Source organism: Pelobates fuscus, chromosome 3 (genome assembly GCF_036172605.1).
Source record: "Pelobates fuscus isolate aPelFus1 chromosome 3, aPelFus1.pri, whole genome shotgun sequence".
Taxonomy (NCBI): domain Eukaryota; kingdom Metazoa; phylum Chordata; class Amphibia; order Anura; family Pelobatidae; genus Pelobates; species Pelobates fuscus.
In genome coordinates this window covers 233,184,955-233,206,139 of record NC_086319.1, presented here as the reverse complement: position 1 = coordinate 233,206,139, position 21,185 = coordinate 233,184,955, and the positions used below count along the sequence as shown (strand labels likewise).

Here is a 21,185-nt window from a genome sequence, read left to right as displayed (position 1 = left end):
AATTGTCTGTCTCTTTAGTTTAGCTCTGGGCACCATAACAAATTAATCAGACAGAAGTTATAATGGTGTGAGGATGTTTCTGTGAACTGTGTTACCTAAAGCGTTAAAACCAACATCACACCTAGCCTGAGGATCTATCAGAGGGGAAGAGTGTCTTTATATCAGGGCATTAATTTGGATTATAGGAAATTTGATCATCCACTTGTCCCATATTTTTTTTTTTTAAATAAGGTAAATTTCTATCTATTGGCATAATAACCTTGTTACATCCATTATACATTGATTGGTTATCTGTTTTTTCACATATAGATGTGTATCTAACACCAAAGGTATGTTGAACTTATGGAATAAACTCAGGAAAGAATCTGCTACCACACCTAAAGCACCATGGAAGCGATCCACAGTTCATTCGAAGTATTCAAAAATCAAAATCCAAAGGTTTCAAAGTAGTTCAAATAGGAAGGAGTTTTATTCAGGATCAGGACAACAAAATTATATACAATATTTTTGCATCAAGCCTTAGTCATGTACATTTAATGTATATACTTTTGTTCTCCTGATCCTGAATAAAACTCCTTCCTATTTGAACTACTCTGTAAAGCCTTTGGAATTTGATTTTGAATGTGTATCTCACAGTATGACCAGAGTGTTTACGTTTTATAGCTCATTAAATTCCTGTATAAAAAATGCTTACAAAAATACAATTAGAGCTTAAAATACTGCTCCTTTTCAGTTTCCAAGACAAATGAGTGTTTTACAATCTCCTAAATTAGAAGAAAAATTGAGCATGTGTTCACATTCAAAAATGTTGTTAGGGGGATGAAAGCACTCAAATTTAAATAAATTGTTTTATTTGTTGTACAGAGCATCCAACATTGGACTCTTGATTGTTTTACCACTAATGAGCAATATAGGTGCAAAGATGATGGTAAAAGAGAGCCAACTCACAGTTAAGGCATGTACGATGATTTGTTCTGGTGATGCTGGAGAAGAGTTGGATGTGAGAGTCACTGATGGGTTCGAGGTTAGTGTTATTGGAAGAGCTTGACTTGAACCCGTCTGAAGGATGAATGTTCCTGTGGTGCCACTTGGCTGCAAGTAAAATGACTAAGATGAAAAAGAAAAGATAATTAAGTTAGGACGATGACAAATAAAATATAAAGAGATATAAATCTGCTTAATATTCATAGTACCCTCATTGCATAAAGAAGCCTTTACTGCCATGATATCCAATACAGCAATGTATGAACTACTATTTTACAAATAGTATTATATGGATAGAAACGGTATGGTGGACAGTGGTTTCTTAATTACTGTTCCTCCTTCCTATGCAGCCTCCCACTGTACAACAGGCAAAAAAAAACAACTGATAAATGAATACCTTTCAACCACACTGTCTTTATAAATGTTAAAAATACAATAGCATGCATTTACAAATATCCAAAATTAAGTCCTGTGCTCATTCTCTCACTACTCCTGGACAGCTTTGTATTTGCTTTTCTATTACACAGCCATGTTACAGTGCAGCTGCCCAACCCATGTGTTCCCCATTAAGGGTTAATACGTGTGCAGCGGTTAAGAAAAATACCCATCTCTGTCTTATTAGAGATTTTGCCTTTTAGTGTAGGACTCATCTAAGAAGTGGCAGGTAAACTTACACTTTAATGGCCAGTGAAACTAAAAACATTGAGTTATTTAAATGTGCATAGGGATTTGGAATAGAGCACAAGTAACTTTTTTATTTGGTTTTTAAAAAACTTTTATTTGCTTCTGTATAGTACATTAAAAAACAAGGTAAGATGCTTAAACATGTTTAGTCATCCACTTACTGGAAGAATTTCAAATGTCTGTAGTGTGCCGCTGTTTAGTGTTATTGTTTCTGGGTCAGTTGTGGGAGAGGATGAATCTGAAGAGGCTAAAAGGAAAAAAAAATGAAATAAAAATTATATATATATATATTTCTTTTATATGGAAGAATATATACTACAAACATTAACTCTCATTTGGTGGTTTCCATACATAGCAATCTGCACATCATTTAAGTGTTTAGCAATATAGTTTATGCAGTGCACCAACGTTCTGACTATGGAACAATCCAGTTGGTGAACCAAATTAATTGATTGGCTCATTATGTGACCTTTGTGCCATTTGATCCTCCCTGATTAACTATCTGCATAGAAGCAGGGGAGGCCACAGAGAGTAACAAGATTTTTTTTTTTTTTTTTTTTTACATATACTTAATTTAATAAACAATCTGTTTCTTTTCGGAACTTAAAGAGAGGATTATGATATTAAAAACTAGTTTTGAGGTGAAAGCTGTCCTTTAATTTTTATCTTTCTCTGATAATACCAAACATGTCGCAGCTGTAAAAACAGTGCAAATATATCCATGATACTCTCAGCATTTCCAGATATATTTGACCTCTTAAATTAAAAATCCTTTCTATTAAGACATCACTAATTTTTTTAGTCTCTTATGAAAGGCTGAACGCACATGACATTTAACTTACAGACATGGGTAATTTGTACAGGAATCTGTAAGGCTGACATGGAGCTTTGTGGCAGACCTGGGCTGTCCTCCAAGTGAGCTACTCTTATCTGCACATGCTGCACATTGCCATTACTGCCCTGAGACTGAATGTCTGGTTTGTTCTCCAACTCCTCCGTGCCCAGGAGAGTGCTGTGGTGTTCGTGCAACTGCCGCAGACCTTTTATCAACACTGAAAGCAATACATATATTCATTGTTAATAGGGAATGCCAGTAAACAAAGTGTCTAAATTGATGACTTCATGAGCGAAAACTACCACGAGAGTTATAGTTTCACAATAAGTAGAAACTAGTTTTTGGCCACCCCTAGTCTGCAGCTATACCATCCAAATAGACGTTACCCATTTTTGGGGTAAAGCCACTCAGTCATGCACAGAGACAAGCATAAAGACATGAGTAAGAATGGGGACACATTCATACAGAAAATAACATAAATACAAGTGCAGTCATGGCGACAGACGCACATATACAGATTTATTTACAAAAATAAATTGTCAGCAATTTAAATTTTAAGACCAAAATAGCTGAATTGCAAAAAATAAATAAATCTCCACGTAATCAATGGTTCCCGTTCAGCTATTTTGATCTAAAATGTTAAATTAACTTTGAATTCCCAACAATTTTAATGCAAGACATAGACACACACACGCTGCTAGGGGTATGACCCGGTCTTAAAAGGTCCTGGTTCTGCTTTTGGCACCCTTTCTTTGTTAGCCCAGAGTCCACTGTAATATTGAGAGACAAAGAATACCTCCAATTTTATAATTAGTGACACTTTAAAGCAACATTTTGGAGTTAATTATACAACACTGTGTGCTGCTACTGCTGTAGGTACAAGGGTTTAATGCAATAAATGCAGTTTTAATGCTCCAAGTTTGGAGTTAATACAAGTTTGGAGTTATGTAGAATTCATATACTGAAGGATTCCTCATTAATTATCTGAATTTCTAGCCACAGTTACGTGTGTTTCACACCTTGATAGCAAAGCAGCATGAGCATGTGATACATTTTCAGACCTTTCTCTATAAAAGCAGTATTTTTATATTATCCAACTGTAGTAGCATTTCCTTTCAATAGGGACTAAAAGTGTGTTATCAAGTGTGTTTAAAGCACAATCTTACACAGGGATATTCACTAAAAGGAGAATTGTCAGGAATTCAAAAAAGTACAACTCACTTGTTGGAATTTGCCTTATTTCTTTAAAATTTCAAATGCACTTTGAATTCTAGACAAATAACACTTCAGTGTCTATATCTGACAAAGTAGAAATATATGTTTTGTAATGCAACTATTTCACTCTAAAATGATTATCACTCTTATAAATCAGAGAGTGTTAGAAATTTAAAAACATTGGGATAATCTTATATGCTAGTGTTTTTAAATCACATAAACCTTACCAGGAAATGACACATCCTTGTGATTAGCAATTTGCCGTTTGACAGTCCACCATTTACTTCGGAGCCACTGTGGTGAGCGGACACTGGTCCATCCCTCTGACAATATATCCCAGTTTATGTCATTTTCATCTAACACGCCAAGCTCTGCTATCCTGGCATAGGAACAAACATGAGAATGATTTTCTGAAAAAGGATTCAGACTGATTTCAAGAACTATTCATAATACAAAGCCTGCAAAGACCCCTGAGAGTGAGATCTGCTGTTTGTTTCTGGTGATCAATGGTTTATTTTGGATTTGTGCTGACCTTGGCGTGATGGAACTAGGGGACCCCCTAATTTGACTTATCCCTACCCCTTCCTGTTGAGGTCACACCTCTTCCTGTTAAAAAGTAACACACGCTTTGACTGACATACACACAGACACACTGACATACACACACACACTCACTGATTTGACACAATCTGACAGACACACAATCACTCAGACACGCATTAACAGACACACACACACAGTCACTGACAGACGCACATGGACAGACATATACACACAGACTCACAGGCACACACTGATAGACATAAACACATTCACTGACAGACATACACATACATTCACCGACAGACACACACAACTCACTAAAAGAAACACACACACAATGACACAGACACACGGATTAACTGACAAACAAACTCACTGACAGACACACTGACAGATATAAACACACATTAACTTAGAGACAGACATACACACACTGACATACCCACACACTCACTGATTTGACTCAAGTTGACAGCGGAGCTCTGCCTTTTGTCAACCTACTTTGACACAACTTTATTGATTTAGATGACACACACACACTTCAACCTGCTAAGGACTTATGATTCTATTTATGTCAGCATTATAATCTCTGTTGAATTTCTGCAGTTACTAGCACATTCCTCACGTGGCCATTATGTTTTACCTTCCCGGCAAATAAATATGACGGTCAAAAACCAAGCTTCAACGGTTTGCCAGAGGAGGTGTGTTTGTGTCTGATCAACCCACTATGGATGCATTCTGGAACATGGTCACATGTGCTAGATTTCCAACTGACAACTCTATCACATTTGTGTAACACAAATGAGAAATGTAGAAAGGCAAGTAGAGTAAAGTAATAAAAAGATAAAACATCTTATTTTTAAGGGACACTATAGTCACCAGAACAACTGACAGCTTAATGTAGTTGTTCTGGTGTGTATTGCCTGTCCCTGTAGGCTTTTTTTAATGTAAACACAGCATTTTCAGAGGCAGCGCCTTTAGTGGCTGTCACTCAGACGGCCACTAGAGGCGCTTCCTGGTTTAGTGCTGAGCCCTGACGTTTAGTGTCTCTGCATGAAGGCACTGAAAGTTCCTCATAGAGATGCATTTATTAAATACATCTCTATGAGGAGATGCTGATTGACTCAGTGCGAATTTCATAATCTTGGCCAAGGAGGCGGAGCAGAACAGGGACAGCCATGAGGAGACCTGCACGACACTGAAAAAAAAAGTGAGTAAATCAACTTTTTAACAGGGGGGAAGTGGACCTAAGTGGCTATTTTAAACCTAAAGTGTCAGGAATACACATCTGTATTCTTGGTACCATAGTTTTCCTTGAAATTACCTATGTGGGAATATCTCCAGTCTAATGTGAATTCTCTGTTAGAAAAAGTATTTTATATATGAATGATGGCCAGAGTCTGTCCAATTTTAACCAGTTAAACTGATCTTAAGAAACAAACCTTAGTATTAAATTGATTTCATCCTCTTTGGTCCACTGGGTGCCTCCACTCTGCTTCCAATTTAAATAATTCAACCACTTAGATCGACACTGTTTTTCAGATCGTGTTCCAACTCTTTCTGCCACTGAAGCCCAGGACACTCCTTGAGTTACAATATCTCCTGTCTCAGTGCCGGTCAGCTCATGGACTACTTCTGTCAGTCGTCGCTCTTCATCATCTGTCCACTTCCCTAACAAATTTGAAATTAACCACAACAATTGAGACTGTGTGTAAGCTAGAGTAGTGGCTAAAAGGAATAAATGTATATGTAAAATAAAAATAGTCTATATGTGATATCTAATACTACCTTGATATCGTTTAAATTAGAGGGTGTACCTACACCAACAGCAGCCTCTAAAACAATTGTCATAAGGTCTGCTAAAACATTCCTACCTGAGCTAAACTTCAGAAGACAGCCATGTTGAAAACATTAGGCTTCATGTTACTGAGGTCCTATTCTTCTGCTAGTGGCTGTAAAAGTAGTCATAAGTAACACTTTTTTTTACCTCCACCAACAAACATCTAAACATAATTAACAATACCCAGGCAGGATGGAGGCCTTGGAATCTTTAGAAGAACTGGCCCTGAGCATGGACTTCTACATCCACGAGAAAGCCTACATAAAGATTGTAGCAAAGATTTGTACTGTCAGCTGGATCCATTTCAGGATGTCTGTAGGAACATAATTTGGTTTATGAAAGTCCAATAAAGATAAACTTGTAAAAACCTGTTCTGCATGTTTCTTTCATTAGCCGGCAGCGATCCTTGACTGATGAGGCACTTCTACCAAGAGCAGCACCTATTGTAGCCCAGTCATTCCCATGCTTCATTCGTAACCTGACAATAAGACAAGAAAACAGTCTACAAAATGGATTTAAAGACTTGTACCCTATGTAAATATTTCATCCTCGATTTATGGCTTCAAGAAACGGAAGTAATTCGTAAGTCGTTATTCTTAAATGCCTGCTTTAAACAACAATTTCCCATTTCATTTATAAACAAAACAAACAGTTTTGAAAAAGACTGCAGAACGATAGCATTTCCTACTACTCCTCAGCTTATTTGCTAAGCTCCTACCTGTTAAGAAGAAACATATTGTGGTGCTTTATTTATATATAGTTACTTTTGTTAACAATAAAGATAAAATATTTCCCATTGGTGGTGATCTTATTAATCTGCAAAACATTTTTAAAAGCATAATATGCACACAGTTTTTCACATAATTATATTCTTTATAACTTACTCTCTAAGTTTTTCAATTTCCGCATGTGTGTATCTGTAGAAGACAAAAAATGGTCTTTAAAAACAGTGTATTTAGAACACCAAAACAATAAGTGCAACCATAGAGACAAACTAGAAAATAGCACTGATTTTAAACATACATACTAATTCATGTTGAATTCTTAGTATGGATATTTTTATCTTTGCCTTCATTTTCCCAAAAGGAAGACCAGAAGTGTTCTTTCATATGGTGCATTGATTCAAATGTTGATTGGTGGTGGTAGGTGGTGCTCAGGGCCGGACTGGGAAAAAAATTAGGCCCGGGCATTTTTCAATCAGAGCGGCCCCCTAAGAAGGGAGCGGGGCCAGAGAGGGTGTGTTTTGTCATCACTAATGACAAGCATGCCCCCTCTCAAAGTGAGCATGTTAGTTCAACGCGCAGAGCCCCGCTGAAGAGCTCTGGCATTAGAAAAAGGCCCTGAATTTGTTCTGCGCAGCGCAAGCAAATTTAATAACATGCTTGCGCTGTGTTTGTTTTTAAATTGTCTCTGGTGTCTCCACAAGTGGGATACCAGAGGACAAAAGGGCCAGGAAAGTGCATGGTGCATATGTTTGAAGCCTACTTGTGGGATTGCGTGTGTGTAGAGTGTGGTGTGGTATTGTGTAAATAGGTCAATTTAATTTGTGTTTGTGGTGTAATATGTGTCGCTAGGGGCTGTAGAGAGTGTGTGTATAGGGGGCATAGTGTTATACCCTCTCCTGCCGGCGGCCGACTGTATCTGCCTCTGGGCCGGTGAGGGAGATCTTTGATCTCCCCACCGGCCCATGGAGGCACACAGCGGGGCCGGCGCTCGGGTAGCGCTGGCCCTGCAGGGGCTGGCAGGGGAGATCCTGTGATCTCCCCTGCCGGCCTCGGCCCCACAGCCATCGCGGCCCACCGGGCATTTGCCCGGTATGCCCGATGGCCAGTCCGGGCCTGGTGGTGCTTGAAGTAAGCGGCACAGAATGAGTAGATGGGACTGGAAGGTCCTATATGCCGAAAATGTAACTGAGATCGGCTGATGTGTTGGAGGTAATAGGACATTGTAAAAACACTCAAAAATAGAGGTCTACATTTCCCTACTTTCCTTCCACAGGTTTTGCAGGTGACAGGTCCACTTTCACTACATCAATCACTATTGTGTACCAGTAGGATACAGTGGGTAAATGCAGTTTGTGTTTTTTTTTCCCCTCAAATTTGCAAGACTCCTTACAACTTTCGTTATACTTCCGTCTTACACTGGGTATACAGTAGGCCCTACACTATTAATTTTGTTACCCAGCGGTTAAAATATCAAGTTCTCCACTACTAGCCAGGCCTTAAAATGTACTTGCCACTGCAAGCTTGGAGGGTTGATAGCACCATCATTAGGGGTAAATTCTACTTGCCAGGGTAAGAATTAAATTTTCACTCACCAATGACTACTGGAAGGTGGAAAATTTGAGCCTAAACTAGATCATTAATCAAACATACATTGAAGAGTGGCAATTGCATCATATTTAGGACTGCCAAGGAGTTGTTTTTCTCTTACTTTCCTACATGGTTCCGATCATCATACATGCGGAGGACTCTCCTATACACTGCAAAAAGAGGACGATTCAGACCCCAAGCTATTGTCCTATAGAAGTCTTTTCGCTCATCTTTTGACATTTCAAAGATTATTTCAGTTGCATCTTTAATGCCATGGGTCTAGGAAGGAAAAAATACATTTCATCAGTAGGTCACTCGTAGGCCACACTCATTCTTCAGTATATCGAACAGAATAAGTAGGAAAATGCACACTATTACAAATTAGGAAAATGGACATTAAATATGTTAATAATTTGAAGTAGATCCACAATGAGCAATACACTATAGATGAAAGCAAGCATACAAACAAAGCTTGTTGGACTATATAGATACAAAATGGACATATATAAAAGGGCATATTGATCTTCATCCACTAGATAAGTGGTTTTCACTTACCTTCAGGTATTGGTCAATGTTATTCATTAGTATTGCAATTTCTTCTTTGGACCACATCCCTTGTTTCCACCTATGACCTGAAAGATAAGCTGGTTTTAAAAGTAAAGTATTGATAGATGGCATATTCCAAGTTATTCTGCTCTAGCTAACTTTTTCTTCTTGGTATGCACTTCCTTTTGTATCTCTGAAACTCATGTACATCAACTTATCTTTTACATGTATCCTCAAAGTAAAAAAACTAAAATTGTATTTAATAAAGAAAGTCTATTAATTCAAAGTAAAGTAAGTAGATGGTGGTTTTACTTTAGTAGATGCAGGATATGACTTTGCTGCAGAGGGATTTAGATAGACTGGGGGACTGGGCACTCAAATGGCAGATGAAGTTTTATGTTGAAAAATGCAAAGTTATGCACTTCGGCGTGATGCACAAGCAACGCATACCCTTAATGGAAACGAATTAGAGATAACAACACACAAAAAGGACTTGGGAATTGTTATAGACAACAAACTATGCAACAATGTGCAATGTCAAGCAGCAGTGGCTAAGGCCAGTAAGGTATTGTCATGCATGAAAAAGGGCATTCATTCTCGGGATGAGAATATCATTGAGAATTTGAGCTACCTTTAAATTTGAAATTCACATGATAAATTCACATTAACCCTGTCTTTTCTCAATACTCAGAGCAATGAGTAACACAGAGAACATCAATAACATGATAAATGACAGCTTTTACATTGTTCACAAATAAGATGGATTACACAAAGGTCCTATACATATACAAACGATAAAGGTTTTGGGAAAAGGTCTGAATGAATGACAGCAGCTAGTATCCAGGACAAGAACTCCTGCTAATTCATTCAGACCAGGACATGCATATTCCTGTGCTGCCCTGGAATTAGCATCACAGTGCTCAGTCAGTAATGCTGTGCATTATAGTATTTGTTATGCCCACTGAAATAACAAACACATGCAAGCATAGAATAATAATATATGTAACTATTATTTTATTTCCTCACACACCAAAATCATAATGAATTTGTAACAGATTTATAAGAGCAACCTTTATTTGTAAGAGAATCTTTGTCTTCTTTGCTGGTAAACCATGCTCGGCTAACTGCCACCTCTTCGCTGTCTGCAGTACAAATGTCATCAAGTTGTTCGTTCTGAAGAATCTTGAAATAAATTAAATGTCCTTCAGTACTATAATCAATATTTGTAAATAAAGACATATATACTTGCAATCTGAATATATTCACATAATTTCTCTTTGGTATATGGTTTTACAACAAGGGACATTTTTTGTTTACATATATGCAGACCAAGATATCTTCTGCCCAGTTAAGAAGAAGAAAAAATATAAAAATCTATAGCCATATCAGTTATGTAGCAGGACTGTGCTTTTAAGATTTTAGTAGGTTATGAAGGAAATACAATTCACAGCAAATATACTTGTGATATAAAGGATTACGGCACAAATAAGCCATTTCACTTCAGTGCCCATTGTACAGCCATTGCAATTGTTGTGATTTAAAGGGACACTCCATGCACCCAGACCACTTCTGCCCATTGGAGTGGTCTGGGTGCCAACTCCCACTACCCTTAACCCTGCAAGTGTAATTATTGCAGTTTTTATAAACTGCAATAATTACCTTGCAGGGTTAACTCCTCCTCTAGTGGCTGTCTACTAGACAGCCACTAGAGGTCACTTCCTGGTCTATATCACAGGTTTTCTGTGCTATAGCGTCGCTGGACGTCCTCACGCTGTGTGAGGACCTCCAGCGTCGCTAAAATCCCCATAGGAAAGCATTGAAAAGCTTTTTCAATGCTTTCCTATGGAGAGGTCTAATGCGCCTGCGCATTAGGTCTTCCCCGCCGGCTGACGTGATAAAGGGGAGGAGCGTGAGCGGAGGAAGAAGCAGCGATGTGGGACATGTCGCTGCCTCTGGTAAGTCACTGAAGGAAGGGGTTTTCACCCCTTCAGCAACCGGGGATGGGAGGTGGCAGGGAGAGGGGACCTGCAGTTGCAGGAAAACGGATTGTTTTCCTGGCACTGGAGAGTCCCTTTAAGTTTTCTTCCCCAATTAGTTCCCTCTGTTTAGATCATACCTGTATTTGAGTAACTGAATCTTCATTTAGCTCATCGTCAGTCACCTCAGTGGTAGCGGTCATCGTCACCTCAAAGCTCTGATCATTTGTGGATACTGGAGAAAAAGACAAAAAAACATGCATCTTATCTTAGATTTTAAAAATAGACAGATAGAGAGAAAAAGAGAGGCTATTTGTAAGAATATTTGAATTGGGTTATACAGATTCATTAAATATGTATTTTATATATGGGTTAATCACACTTCTTTATTGACATTTAGGGACACATAGATGAGAAAAAGAGAGTCATGAAACAATTCAATCTGGTGTGGTGGAGCAACTATAATAACCAAAGTGCCATAAAGGTTCTCTCTATGCCGTTAACCACATTTCTAATCCTGTAGCTCTATGTCAATTGGATTTAGGTCACTGCACTGCTCAGAAGATGTTAGTAGGCATTATACATAGCCACTAACTAGCATTCCAAATATAGGTATTATCCTGGAAAATGTGTGCCAAAGAAATTTGCTTATTGCAAAATGGTGCAGTATACCTTATTTCTTTAAATTTAAGAGTCAATTACTCATATTGAGACTTCTAATGTACGTAACATTCTGAGCAGTATGTCAAAAATAATCTTTAATCGAAGCTACCCTGACATCACAGGTTTGGTGAATAAATGCAAGAATAGTGAGAATGTGCATGCTGACTGCCAAGCATTCCATCAATGAGCCCAGTGGTATTTACGGTTTTAAATTCATATATGATTTGCTTTTATAGCATTTATGAAATAATGTCAAAATCTACGTTTATCTCTTGATTTTAGTTATCACATCTATTAGTTTGAAAAAAGGTAATTAGTATTAGTTTGAAATAAGGTAATTATATATATATATATATATATATATAGTAAATTATCAAAAGTGCAATGAACCCAAAATGTGGTGCCAATATTAATGTTTCACTCTACCACAAAAAAATGTTAATACAGGAATCTTGTGCAAAACATTCCCATAACCACAGACTTACATGGTAGGGAAACAATAGATATGCAGGGGGTAGTTTCAGTAATACTGTGTTCATGCTCAGATGACAAACACAGCCTCTTGGCAGTGGTTCCCACAATGTCCTCCGAGTCTATTTCATCTGTCTCTAAGAACAATCATATATAGATAATATCAAGCTTACACTCTACTTCCACACAAACCAATGCATGTCACTAAATTAACTGGGCTTGTTTTTTTTACATCTGAAAGCATGCTATGGTTATCACACCTTAAAATAGTAATCAACAGACTTGTGCAAAAATTGTCTGATTAAAATTCCTTTTAATCTACATCCGAATGAATCGATCCATCTGGGTTTGACTTGTGGAGTCTTGGTTAAGAAATAAATCTCCACAGGTAAACTCCCAGGCGGATAGATTTGTTCAGGTGTGGATTAAAAGAAATTTGAAACACATGAACCGCTCCAAACTAATTTTAGCACAAGTCTAGTAATCAATTTGTTAGTCTAATGCAACACTAAGTTGCATTAATAGACACCTTCAACAAATCCACAACAGCAGCATTTGAATCACATAATTAACCAAATGTTTAATATATTAATACGTTGTACAGTTTGGTTTACATTAAAAAAGTATTAAAAGTTCTACTTTTAGTATTTTAAGAAAATGTGTTATATAACTAAATATCAAATTGACATTCAATTTATATTTTAGATTTTGCATTTGTAATAGATACAAAGGGTAAAATTATTTTGCTGCCCAAGAATAGACACATGTAATTTACTCTGACATCAGCACACACCACAGTCAATAGATTGCAGCAGTCGGACAGGGAACATAGAATTAGTTGTAACACTCACAAAAAGAAAACCTTGTGTGTTAGTGTTACCTGGAAGAAATATATTGTAATCATAAAAATAAACACTTCCCCAAAATATAGGTCAGGTAAGAAATCCAAAGCCTATTAGGCTAAGCCTCTGACTACTATAGACTTAGACATAAATCCAGGATCCCCTACTTTTCCAGGCTTTATAAAAAATTGCCTAGGTAGGGGGGTGGGTAAGGATACAAATATCTCAAAGTATTTGTAATAACAGGGACAGGGAGGAGGTATAATGACTACTATGAAAAGTCTAAGCTGAATATCTCTTTAGCATGGAGACGATTGGGGTAGTTAATAAGTAATGCACAGTATATAGCTAGATAGTAAGGTCTACAGTCACGCATTCACTATGTTTAAAAGATCACTATAGGGTCAGAAACACAAACATGAATTCCTGACCCTAGTGTTAAAACCACCATCTGGCCCCCATGGGCTCCTCATGCCTCCATAAATATAGTAAAACTCTTACTGTATTCAAGCCAAAAGCTGTAAATCTGCATGCTGTTAGACTCAAAAAACAAGCAGTCTGCTGACATCATCAGAAGTGGTAGCCTGATCCAATCACAATGTTTCCCCATAGGATTGGCTGAGACTGACAAGGAGGCAGATCAGGGGCAGAGCCAGCATGATTCAAACACAGCCCTGGCCAATCAGCATCTCCTCATAGAAATGAATTGAATCAATGAATCTCTACGAGGAAAGTTCAGTGTCTGCATGCAGATGGAGGAGATACTGAATGTTTGGATGTATTTTAGGCAGCCATGACTCAGGAAGGATCTCTAACCGCTATCTGAAGAGTGGCCATTGGAGTTATCACTAGGCTGTAATGTCAACACTGCATTTTCTCTGAAAAGAAAGTGTCTACAGCAAAAAGTCTGAAGGTAATGATTCTACTCACCAGAACAAATTCAATAAACTGTAGTTGGTCTGGTGACTATAATGTTCCTTTAAGCGAGCAGAGCCCATATGATAACTGGCCCTTACTTAGAATCTGCTACTACATATACAGTTCATTTGATTAGACTGATCTTATAGTAAATTAAGATAGAATTTTTATACGCATTCAAAAATCTCTACAGATGTCTTCATATTCAATTAGACAGAGTGTCAAAGGTAAGGCTATGATAATGATTCCATCTCTGTGCTAAAACTACCTCTACACATTTTATTCATTTAAATAGACAAGAAGTAGAATAAAATTGAATAAGGTCTTGATGCTCACTTAGGGTCTATATGCAGTACCCCAGTATGTTAAATACATTGCAACCTTATACTAATAGTAAAAAAATAATAACCTCTTACTCCTAAAATATCAGCTCAGAATTATTCAGCCGTATAGGGGTTAAGCCCCGAGACACTACTGGAGTGTCTATCTAGTGCTTTAGATACAGAGGAGGAGACCTTGCAAGTGCATGTCACCTCAAACTGAATATTGTTACGAACAGGGAACATAGCCTCTCGACCCACAAACGTTAGTACACATAGCAATGATGTATTTATTTTTGCAGCATTATGGTAATACTGGATAAAGTTCTAGTCTTCTTGATCAACAAATAGAAAGTATTTGGAGGTGGATGAACTTATAGGTCCTTATAGTAAGTTGTAAATATATAGTAATGTTATACCTTTGTAATTACATTACTTAGAGGAACAGTATATTCTCAGGAACACAAACATGTATTCCTGACCCTAGAGTGTTCAAATCATAATTTTGGTGGCTTCCCCCCTCCCCCCTTAGCCCCCTTAGAAGGGGTTAAAACTAACCTTATTTCCAGCGCCGCGTGGGTCCCATCCAATCTCATTGGTGATATAATCAGAATTTACGATTTTGAGCCAATCCAATGCTTTTCCACAGTAAAAGCATTGGTTTGGCTGAAATCGTCAAGGAGGTGGGATGGGGTTGGGACCAAATGCTGTTTTGCCAATCAAAACCTCCTCATAGAGATACACTAAATCAATGCATCTCTATGAGGAAAATTAAGCTTCTCCATGCAGAGCGTGCAGCACTGAACCAGGAAGCACCTCTAGTGGCCACCTGAAGAGTGGCCATTGGAGGTGTCCCTAGGGGGCAATGTAAACACTGTCTTTTCTAAGATGTAGTTGTTCTGATGATTATAGTGTTAGGAATACAAAGATTTATTCCTAATACTATAGTGCCCTCTCCCTTCGGCACATACAGAGTTAAAAGAACAAAAAACACTTTTTATCACTTACTCAATTACAGCGCCAAAGTCCCTCGGTGCTAGGTTGCGCTTCCCCTCCTAAGATTTCATCCGGTGGAGAGTCCTAATCGGTATGTATGGTAAGTGCCACACGCACATTAGGCCTTCCCCATAGGAAAGTAATTCCTCAATGCTTAACTTTGGTGTTTTCTCTGATGTTAGACATCCTCATGCACAGCGTGAGGACATCCAGAGTTGTCTCACAGAGTCAAACTCCGGATGAGTGGGGGAAGGTGAGGGCTGGAGGAGACAACTCTAGGTCCCCCTCCTCTGAATCCTATAATAGCCCTCGCCGCTGGCTACAGGTGGTAGCGGGGCAGACATAAGCATGTCCCTCCTCCCATTTATTTTTATTAAATATTCCAGTCCGATGGCCAGGGGTGGGGAAATAGAGAGTTGGATAGTAATCTGTCCACTCCCCATTACTTTTTTTTTAAGTTCCCACTTGATGTCCCCGGTTATTTCACAGGGATGGCTTTTCACTTTGTGCTATGTGAATGTGTTGAATCCTATAATTTGTATTTTAATCAGGATATCTACTGTTCAGATTCTCTTGGGCCAACCATTTTCCAACTGCATTTGTAGTTAGTATATAAGAGAAATGCCAATGCGGTTAAAATTTTGTAGTTTTGCCCATATTTTGTCTATCCAGACAATATCCAGTATTTAGTAAATAACCCTGTGTGAGTGTTATTGTTGTGGAGTCCTGTTGTACACTTAGACACACCAACAATATTAGAGAAAAGGGACATTAGGAAAGAAAAGAGGAGCAGATGGACTGCCCCTCGTAAACAGTGATATTTGGGAGTTGTGCTTTTACTGATAGAACAATGATCTTGATAACTGCTGTTAAGCAGACTCTATATACACAGGTTACGTTTTCTAAGGCAATAAACTCACTGGTCTATAACAGATTGAACGTGGAAATGTTTTGTGCACACTTGTGCATTGTTATGCATACAGAAAAATACTGATACAGTGTGTGGACGATTGATGGGTCAAAGAAATAGTAAATACAAAAAGTTATTTACCACTCTGAGGACAATGGAGGATTAGGTTGCCGTCAAGATCCTGGGTAAGGGTCAGTGAGCTCCTGGTTTGTACTTTCACTGTGCCAGCCTCTTCTTCAGCTGTGCTCATACTCAATCTGTGCAAAGACACAACACATTTACATTGAATTACACAAGTCCTGAAAAAAAATCTAAAACAGTTCTACATTCTCGTAACATTAACCTGCATATACAATATTATAAATGCTAGGATTGAACTTGTGCTGTTCTAAATTTACAGTTAACAAAGAAGAATGTTTCAAAACTTTGTAACACATCAAATACCCACACTATACATAACCTCTATGTATAAATGTATAAAACTTGCATACCCCACTGCTCAAATACAAACAAATAAATAGAAACCAGTGTTTAGTAGATAAACCTTCACTTAAAACATGCATGCATTTAATTATCCTTATTTTTTTTATTTGGTGTATATCTACAAAGAGCTTGCATACACTGCATATCTTGTGTCTGCAGCTTTTGCAGACCATATCCTAACCACACCCAGACTTTTTCTAGCTGTCCAATCACAGACTTCCTAATGCAGCTCCATTGGAAGTATTTGCAAGTCGGATTCTCTGGGCAATTACTGCCTCTTGAGTTTAGCTCCACTGACCTAAACAACCAGGAGTAACAAGACAGATTTGTCGGATTGACAATGAGGTTAATTTATACAAATTTAAATTTATATTGAAATCCTTTTGTAAAATTAAACTACGGAGGAAAAAGAAAGACACTTCACAAGTTGGAGTGTTTTAGGGGTCTTAAGTGTGCCTTTAATTGTAACAATCACTTCCTTTCACAACCTGTCATTTTGTGATAGCCAGGGATTATCAAGCACCTGCTAATAGAAAATAATATTACACAGTGGCATTGTGTCTGCACCCAACAAATTGTCATGGTCACAAGGTTAAATCAGTTGTCAATTCAAGGAAATGCAACCATAGAACTTTGAATCCCATCAGGGAAAATTATGAGCTGCTGTGTTTGCAGAGCTCAATGCATGAACTAACTAGGGATTGGGCTGCATGAGCTCTTCTACAAAACCTACTAAATCTCTTATAAGATTTTACCCAATTAGATTGCATGAAATAAAACTGGATAGGGATGTTTTATAGTGTCCACTTACGAAGCTTATCGTTTTACTTGAATCAATGTGGGTAGAGCTCTGCAGATGTAAAACATATGCAATTTTTTCAGACTTAATGAATCTAATAAAATTGAAAAGTCCATCAAACACAAATCATATTGGCTCTTCATTATCCAATGCCGTACAGAGTTTGATCGAATGATTTTAGAGAGGACTTGTTCCAAAGTTGAGCAGATCCCTGCTTAAATTGGGCACGCCACACAACCACACACATCTGGTGTAATGTGTAAATTATGTTACAGACAGCCACGTTGGGTGTTTTATATGGTTTTATTTATATATATATATATATATATATTTATATATATATATATATATATATATATATATATATAGTTCATTTGCTCCATACGCCCATGCTTGCAAACCTACTGTCTTCCTTATTGCTCTTCAAAAATATAGCAATATATGATGTCAGAATTACAGCAGAAAGCTGACAACGGATCTCAAAACACTTGCTATGCCCATAAAGCATGGCTTACCGTATTTGATAAGGACAGTAGTGCTACAAAAAGCTACATTGTTAAACAGGTTGGGGAGAGAAAATACTTGGGACTATGAAGTGATCGCTAATTATGCAATAACTTGTTTTGAACAATCCAAGCACCATAACTACGGCATTCCTGCAGTGCACACACAGGATAAGTAGTCAATCTGTTTGCTGACAGTTTGACAATGCACCGATAACCTACTCCAGGAGAGAATCCAGCTGGTACAACTGGCACAGCCTAAGTTTGTGTTCAAATAATTTGCAAATGGTTTGATAACTTACCTTGGCAAAGCGCCAGGACACAATTTGCACCATAACCTCTATAGAGTGCTTGAAGTGTTTCTTTAATTGAAACCTGCATATTGCCACATAGCTATGATATCTGCTTCTAATCATTTTTGCCAGTTCCACTTGGGGAATACTTTACCATACCATAGTATCCAAAGCAGCTTTCACTATAGTGTAACCTTAATCACTAAATCAATATATACAGCAGGTGAATCCAATTAGAAATGTATTATTACCCCAAAATTAAAGGTTTCAGGGATTCGGTTGGGGAGGTAGTGAGGCAGGTATTCCAACAGGCACCAGCTCTCGATCCCTGTGTATACCTATTGAACAGATCAGTGGACGGTTAGTCCAAGCTCGAACAAAAGTTATTACACAAGATTACGCTGGCAGCTCATAGAGCAGTGGCGTAACATTTGGCTAGAAATGGATACTCCTCCTACACCGGCCATAATTAGCAAAATAAAGAAAACCCATCTCATGGATAACCTAACGGCAAAGGTACAAGGATCCACTAGGAGGTTCGAAAAAATCTAGGGCCCATGGGACAACTGCCCGCAAGCAGACTGACACTGACACAAACGGTCTCTGAATTTAATACGTTAGAGCCACTGCCGACACTGGTTTAGCCGCTACGGAGGAGTGGGTGAATGTTGTGCAGCCCGTTCCCCGATCCCCACCTCGCCCCTCTGCCTGCAGCCCCTATATACCAAATGAGAGGACCTGACTGTGGTCCTTTTTACTGTAGGCAGACAGATGTTACTCTCCCCATACACACGACCCATATCTCCTATTTCTCATCTTTTCTCTCTTTCTCGTCTTTATTTACTCTTTTATGTCATACTAAAATATTTACAATGGGAACATTTCAAATTTTTCATTTTCTATTTTGAGATGTTGATCCACGAAGGGGAACTTCATAGAGAAATCTATATACTTGCACACTAGTAAGCTCCTACCCGCATATCACAAAGTATGTATACACTGCATTTTCTGTCTTTGTTCCTATTTTTATTATAAACACAAAAACCGTGACACAACTGGATTTTGGGAGCCCTCGGGCCCAACATGTTAGTTACCCACATGGCATGTACGTTTCATTTTGAGGTTGGAGAACGTGATATATATTTTGTACATTATGGTAACCTTGTTATGCTTTGTAGCCACTGACCTTGATTTCTGTCACGCAGAAATTAAGAATAAAAAAAAATTATTATTACTGTGACGGAACGCCGTCACTGAATGCCATCCCCTCCCCTCCCCTAAAGCTGATTGGTGCAAGTTGGTTTTGCGCCCTTTCTCCCGATTGGCCGGCGAGACACCTCTGCTCCCTGAGTGGCGATTGCTGAAAATTGGTTTGCACCCTTTCTCCTGATTGGCCGCCGCGTGGCGTGTGTATTTTTGTTTTTTTTGTGTGTTCGGCTTCCTGTGTCCGGGAGATACCATTATCTCCCAGACACAGTGAGGCCGGGGTAGGCATATGTTTTGTATTGCTGTAAATGGAGTCTGTGCATAAATACTGTGTATCTTGCCTACAATAAAGAGTTCTTTTTCACGCTTCACTCGACTAGTGTTTGGGTGATACCACAATTGCCCTCCTGCAAGCAACTATAATCACTGGCTAGCCGCTATAATCTCTCTAGGGCTGGGCACAACTGGGAAGGGACAACCACAGGCAGTAATAACCCTCCGATAGTAAGAGGGTATACCGCCACATCCGGTGGCAGTGGTGAGATGGTCCCCATCCTTGAACCCGGAGTGAAACCACGCAGTGGTCAATCTGGAGAGAGGGCGCGAACCGATTTGCACCAATCGGCGCTCAGGGAGGGGAGGTGTCTCGCCAGCCAATCGGGAGAATGGGCGCGAAACAAACTTGCACCAATTGGCGCTCGGGGAGAGGGTGGCACTCAGCAACGGCGTTCCGTCACAATTACAATGATGGACAAATACATATAAAATAGCAATGATAAACACTACCTACGTTGTTAGGATAAACAGGGTAACTTTTTTTTTTGAGGGGGGAGGGGAGGGGCATATACCAAAATATAGCTAGCTTTTGAGGGAGGGTGGAAAGGAGTGAGGGAGGTAGGAAAGGAGAGAGAAAGAAATAAAGTTACTTAATATGAGCACTGTAAGTACCATAACCTTTATATCTCATTGTAATTGTGCACTGGGTGTTGTCCCCCGGACTTTTGTGAGTAGCTTGATAAATACTGGTGCTCTCTGGAATATCCAAAGCTCAGCCCCCTGCAGGGTAATATGGAAGACTCACTTTACTTTATCCATCTAAAGCCTTCAAACCTTGAATGGTAAAGATAGACTACCTTGTAATATATTCCTTAAAATAGACATGTTAAGTTTTGACAAAGATGAATTCATAAATAAAAAAGAAAAACAGAAAACAAATAACACTCAAGTGTCTGGGTTTCAACATGCACTTTAATATCTATTCTGGATTCTGCTGTAGTGGTTATGGTTCCAGGAATACCACTGCACAGTCCCACTGGCATAGTGCAGAAAGCTCTCTATGTTAGCTATGTCAGTCTCATTACCTGAGACTGACCAGTTGATTTTCCAAGTGTTTAAACCACCCCAAATCTTGTGGGCACCGGTCTAATCCAATATAAGCTCATGACAGGAGAAAAGAACTGCGGAGCTCATTGCATTATTACCTACACCATGAACATAGTTTAGTGCTCATCAGCGCGGTGGTACACTTAGGGTATCTGTATTTTCCATGGTTTTTATCAACGATTTCAAAATATTAAAACAAATATATATATGGAGTGATGGTACCCATATTCTCTTAGCACCATAGCCACAACAGTACAGTAACCTGCATGGCACTTGGAGTTTCCCTTTAAATTGTCACTCTGAGAACCAAACCACTTAATCTTAATGGCATGCTTTTGGTCCAAAGACCCTTTTGTCTGCCAATGTAAAACATTTGTTTTAAACAGTAATGTTTACATGTTGCTTAAATTACGCCTGTAGTAGCTGTCAGACTAAAGACATCTAGAGGCAATTTCCCATAGAA

At 38.5% G+C, this 21,185-nt stretch overlaps 1 protein-coding gene across 2 annotated transcripts in view; it reads right to left on the bottom strand.

Annotated features, from left to right (window-relative positions):
* Window positions 1–21,185, bottom strand: part of DMTF1 (cyclin D binding myb like transcription factor 1) — a 43,314-nt gene that overhangs the window by 19,576 nt on the left and 2,553 nt on the right. Inside the window, exons 2-14 of one of the 2 annotated variants that reach the window (XM_063448196.1) lie at window positions 16,197–16,312; window positions 12,084–12,206; window positions 11,076–11,170; window positions 10,030–10,141; window positions 8,969–9,045; window positions 8,535–8,692; window positions 6,986–7,018; window positions 6,470–6,579; window positions 5,704–5,932; window positions 3,946–4,097; window positions 2,511–2,720; window positions 1,830–1,915; window positions 949–1,107 (exon numbers count right to left, since the gene is read on the bottom strand). In XM_063448196.1, the coding sequence (XP_063304266.1) occupies window positions 949–1,107; window positions 1,830–1,915; window positions 2,511–2,720; window positions 3,946–4,097; window positions 5,704–5,932; window positions 6,470–6,579; window positions 6,986–7,018; window positions 8,535–8,692; window positions 8,969–9,045; window positions 10,030–10,141; window positions 11,076–11,170; window positions 12,084–12,206; window positions 16,197–16,312 (1,660 nt within the window). The remainder of the gene's footprint in view (window positions 1–948; window positions 1,108–1,829; window positions 1,916–2,510; window positions 2,721–3,945; window positions 4,098–5,703; window positions 5,933–6,469; window positions 6,580–6,985; window positions 7,019–8,534; window positions 8,693–8,968; window positions 9,046–10,029; window positions 10,142–11,075; window positions 11,171–12,083; window positions 12,207–16,196; window positions 16,313–21,185) is intronic. The other variant, XM_063448197.1, reaches the window with a different exon arrangement.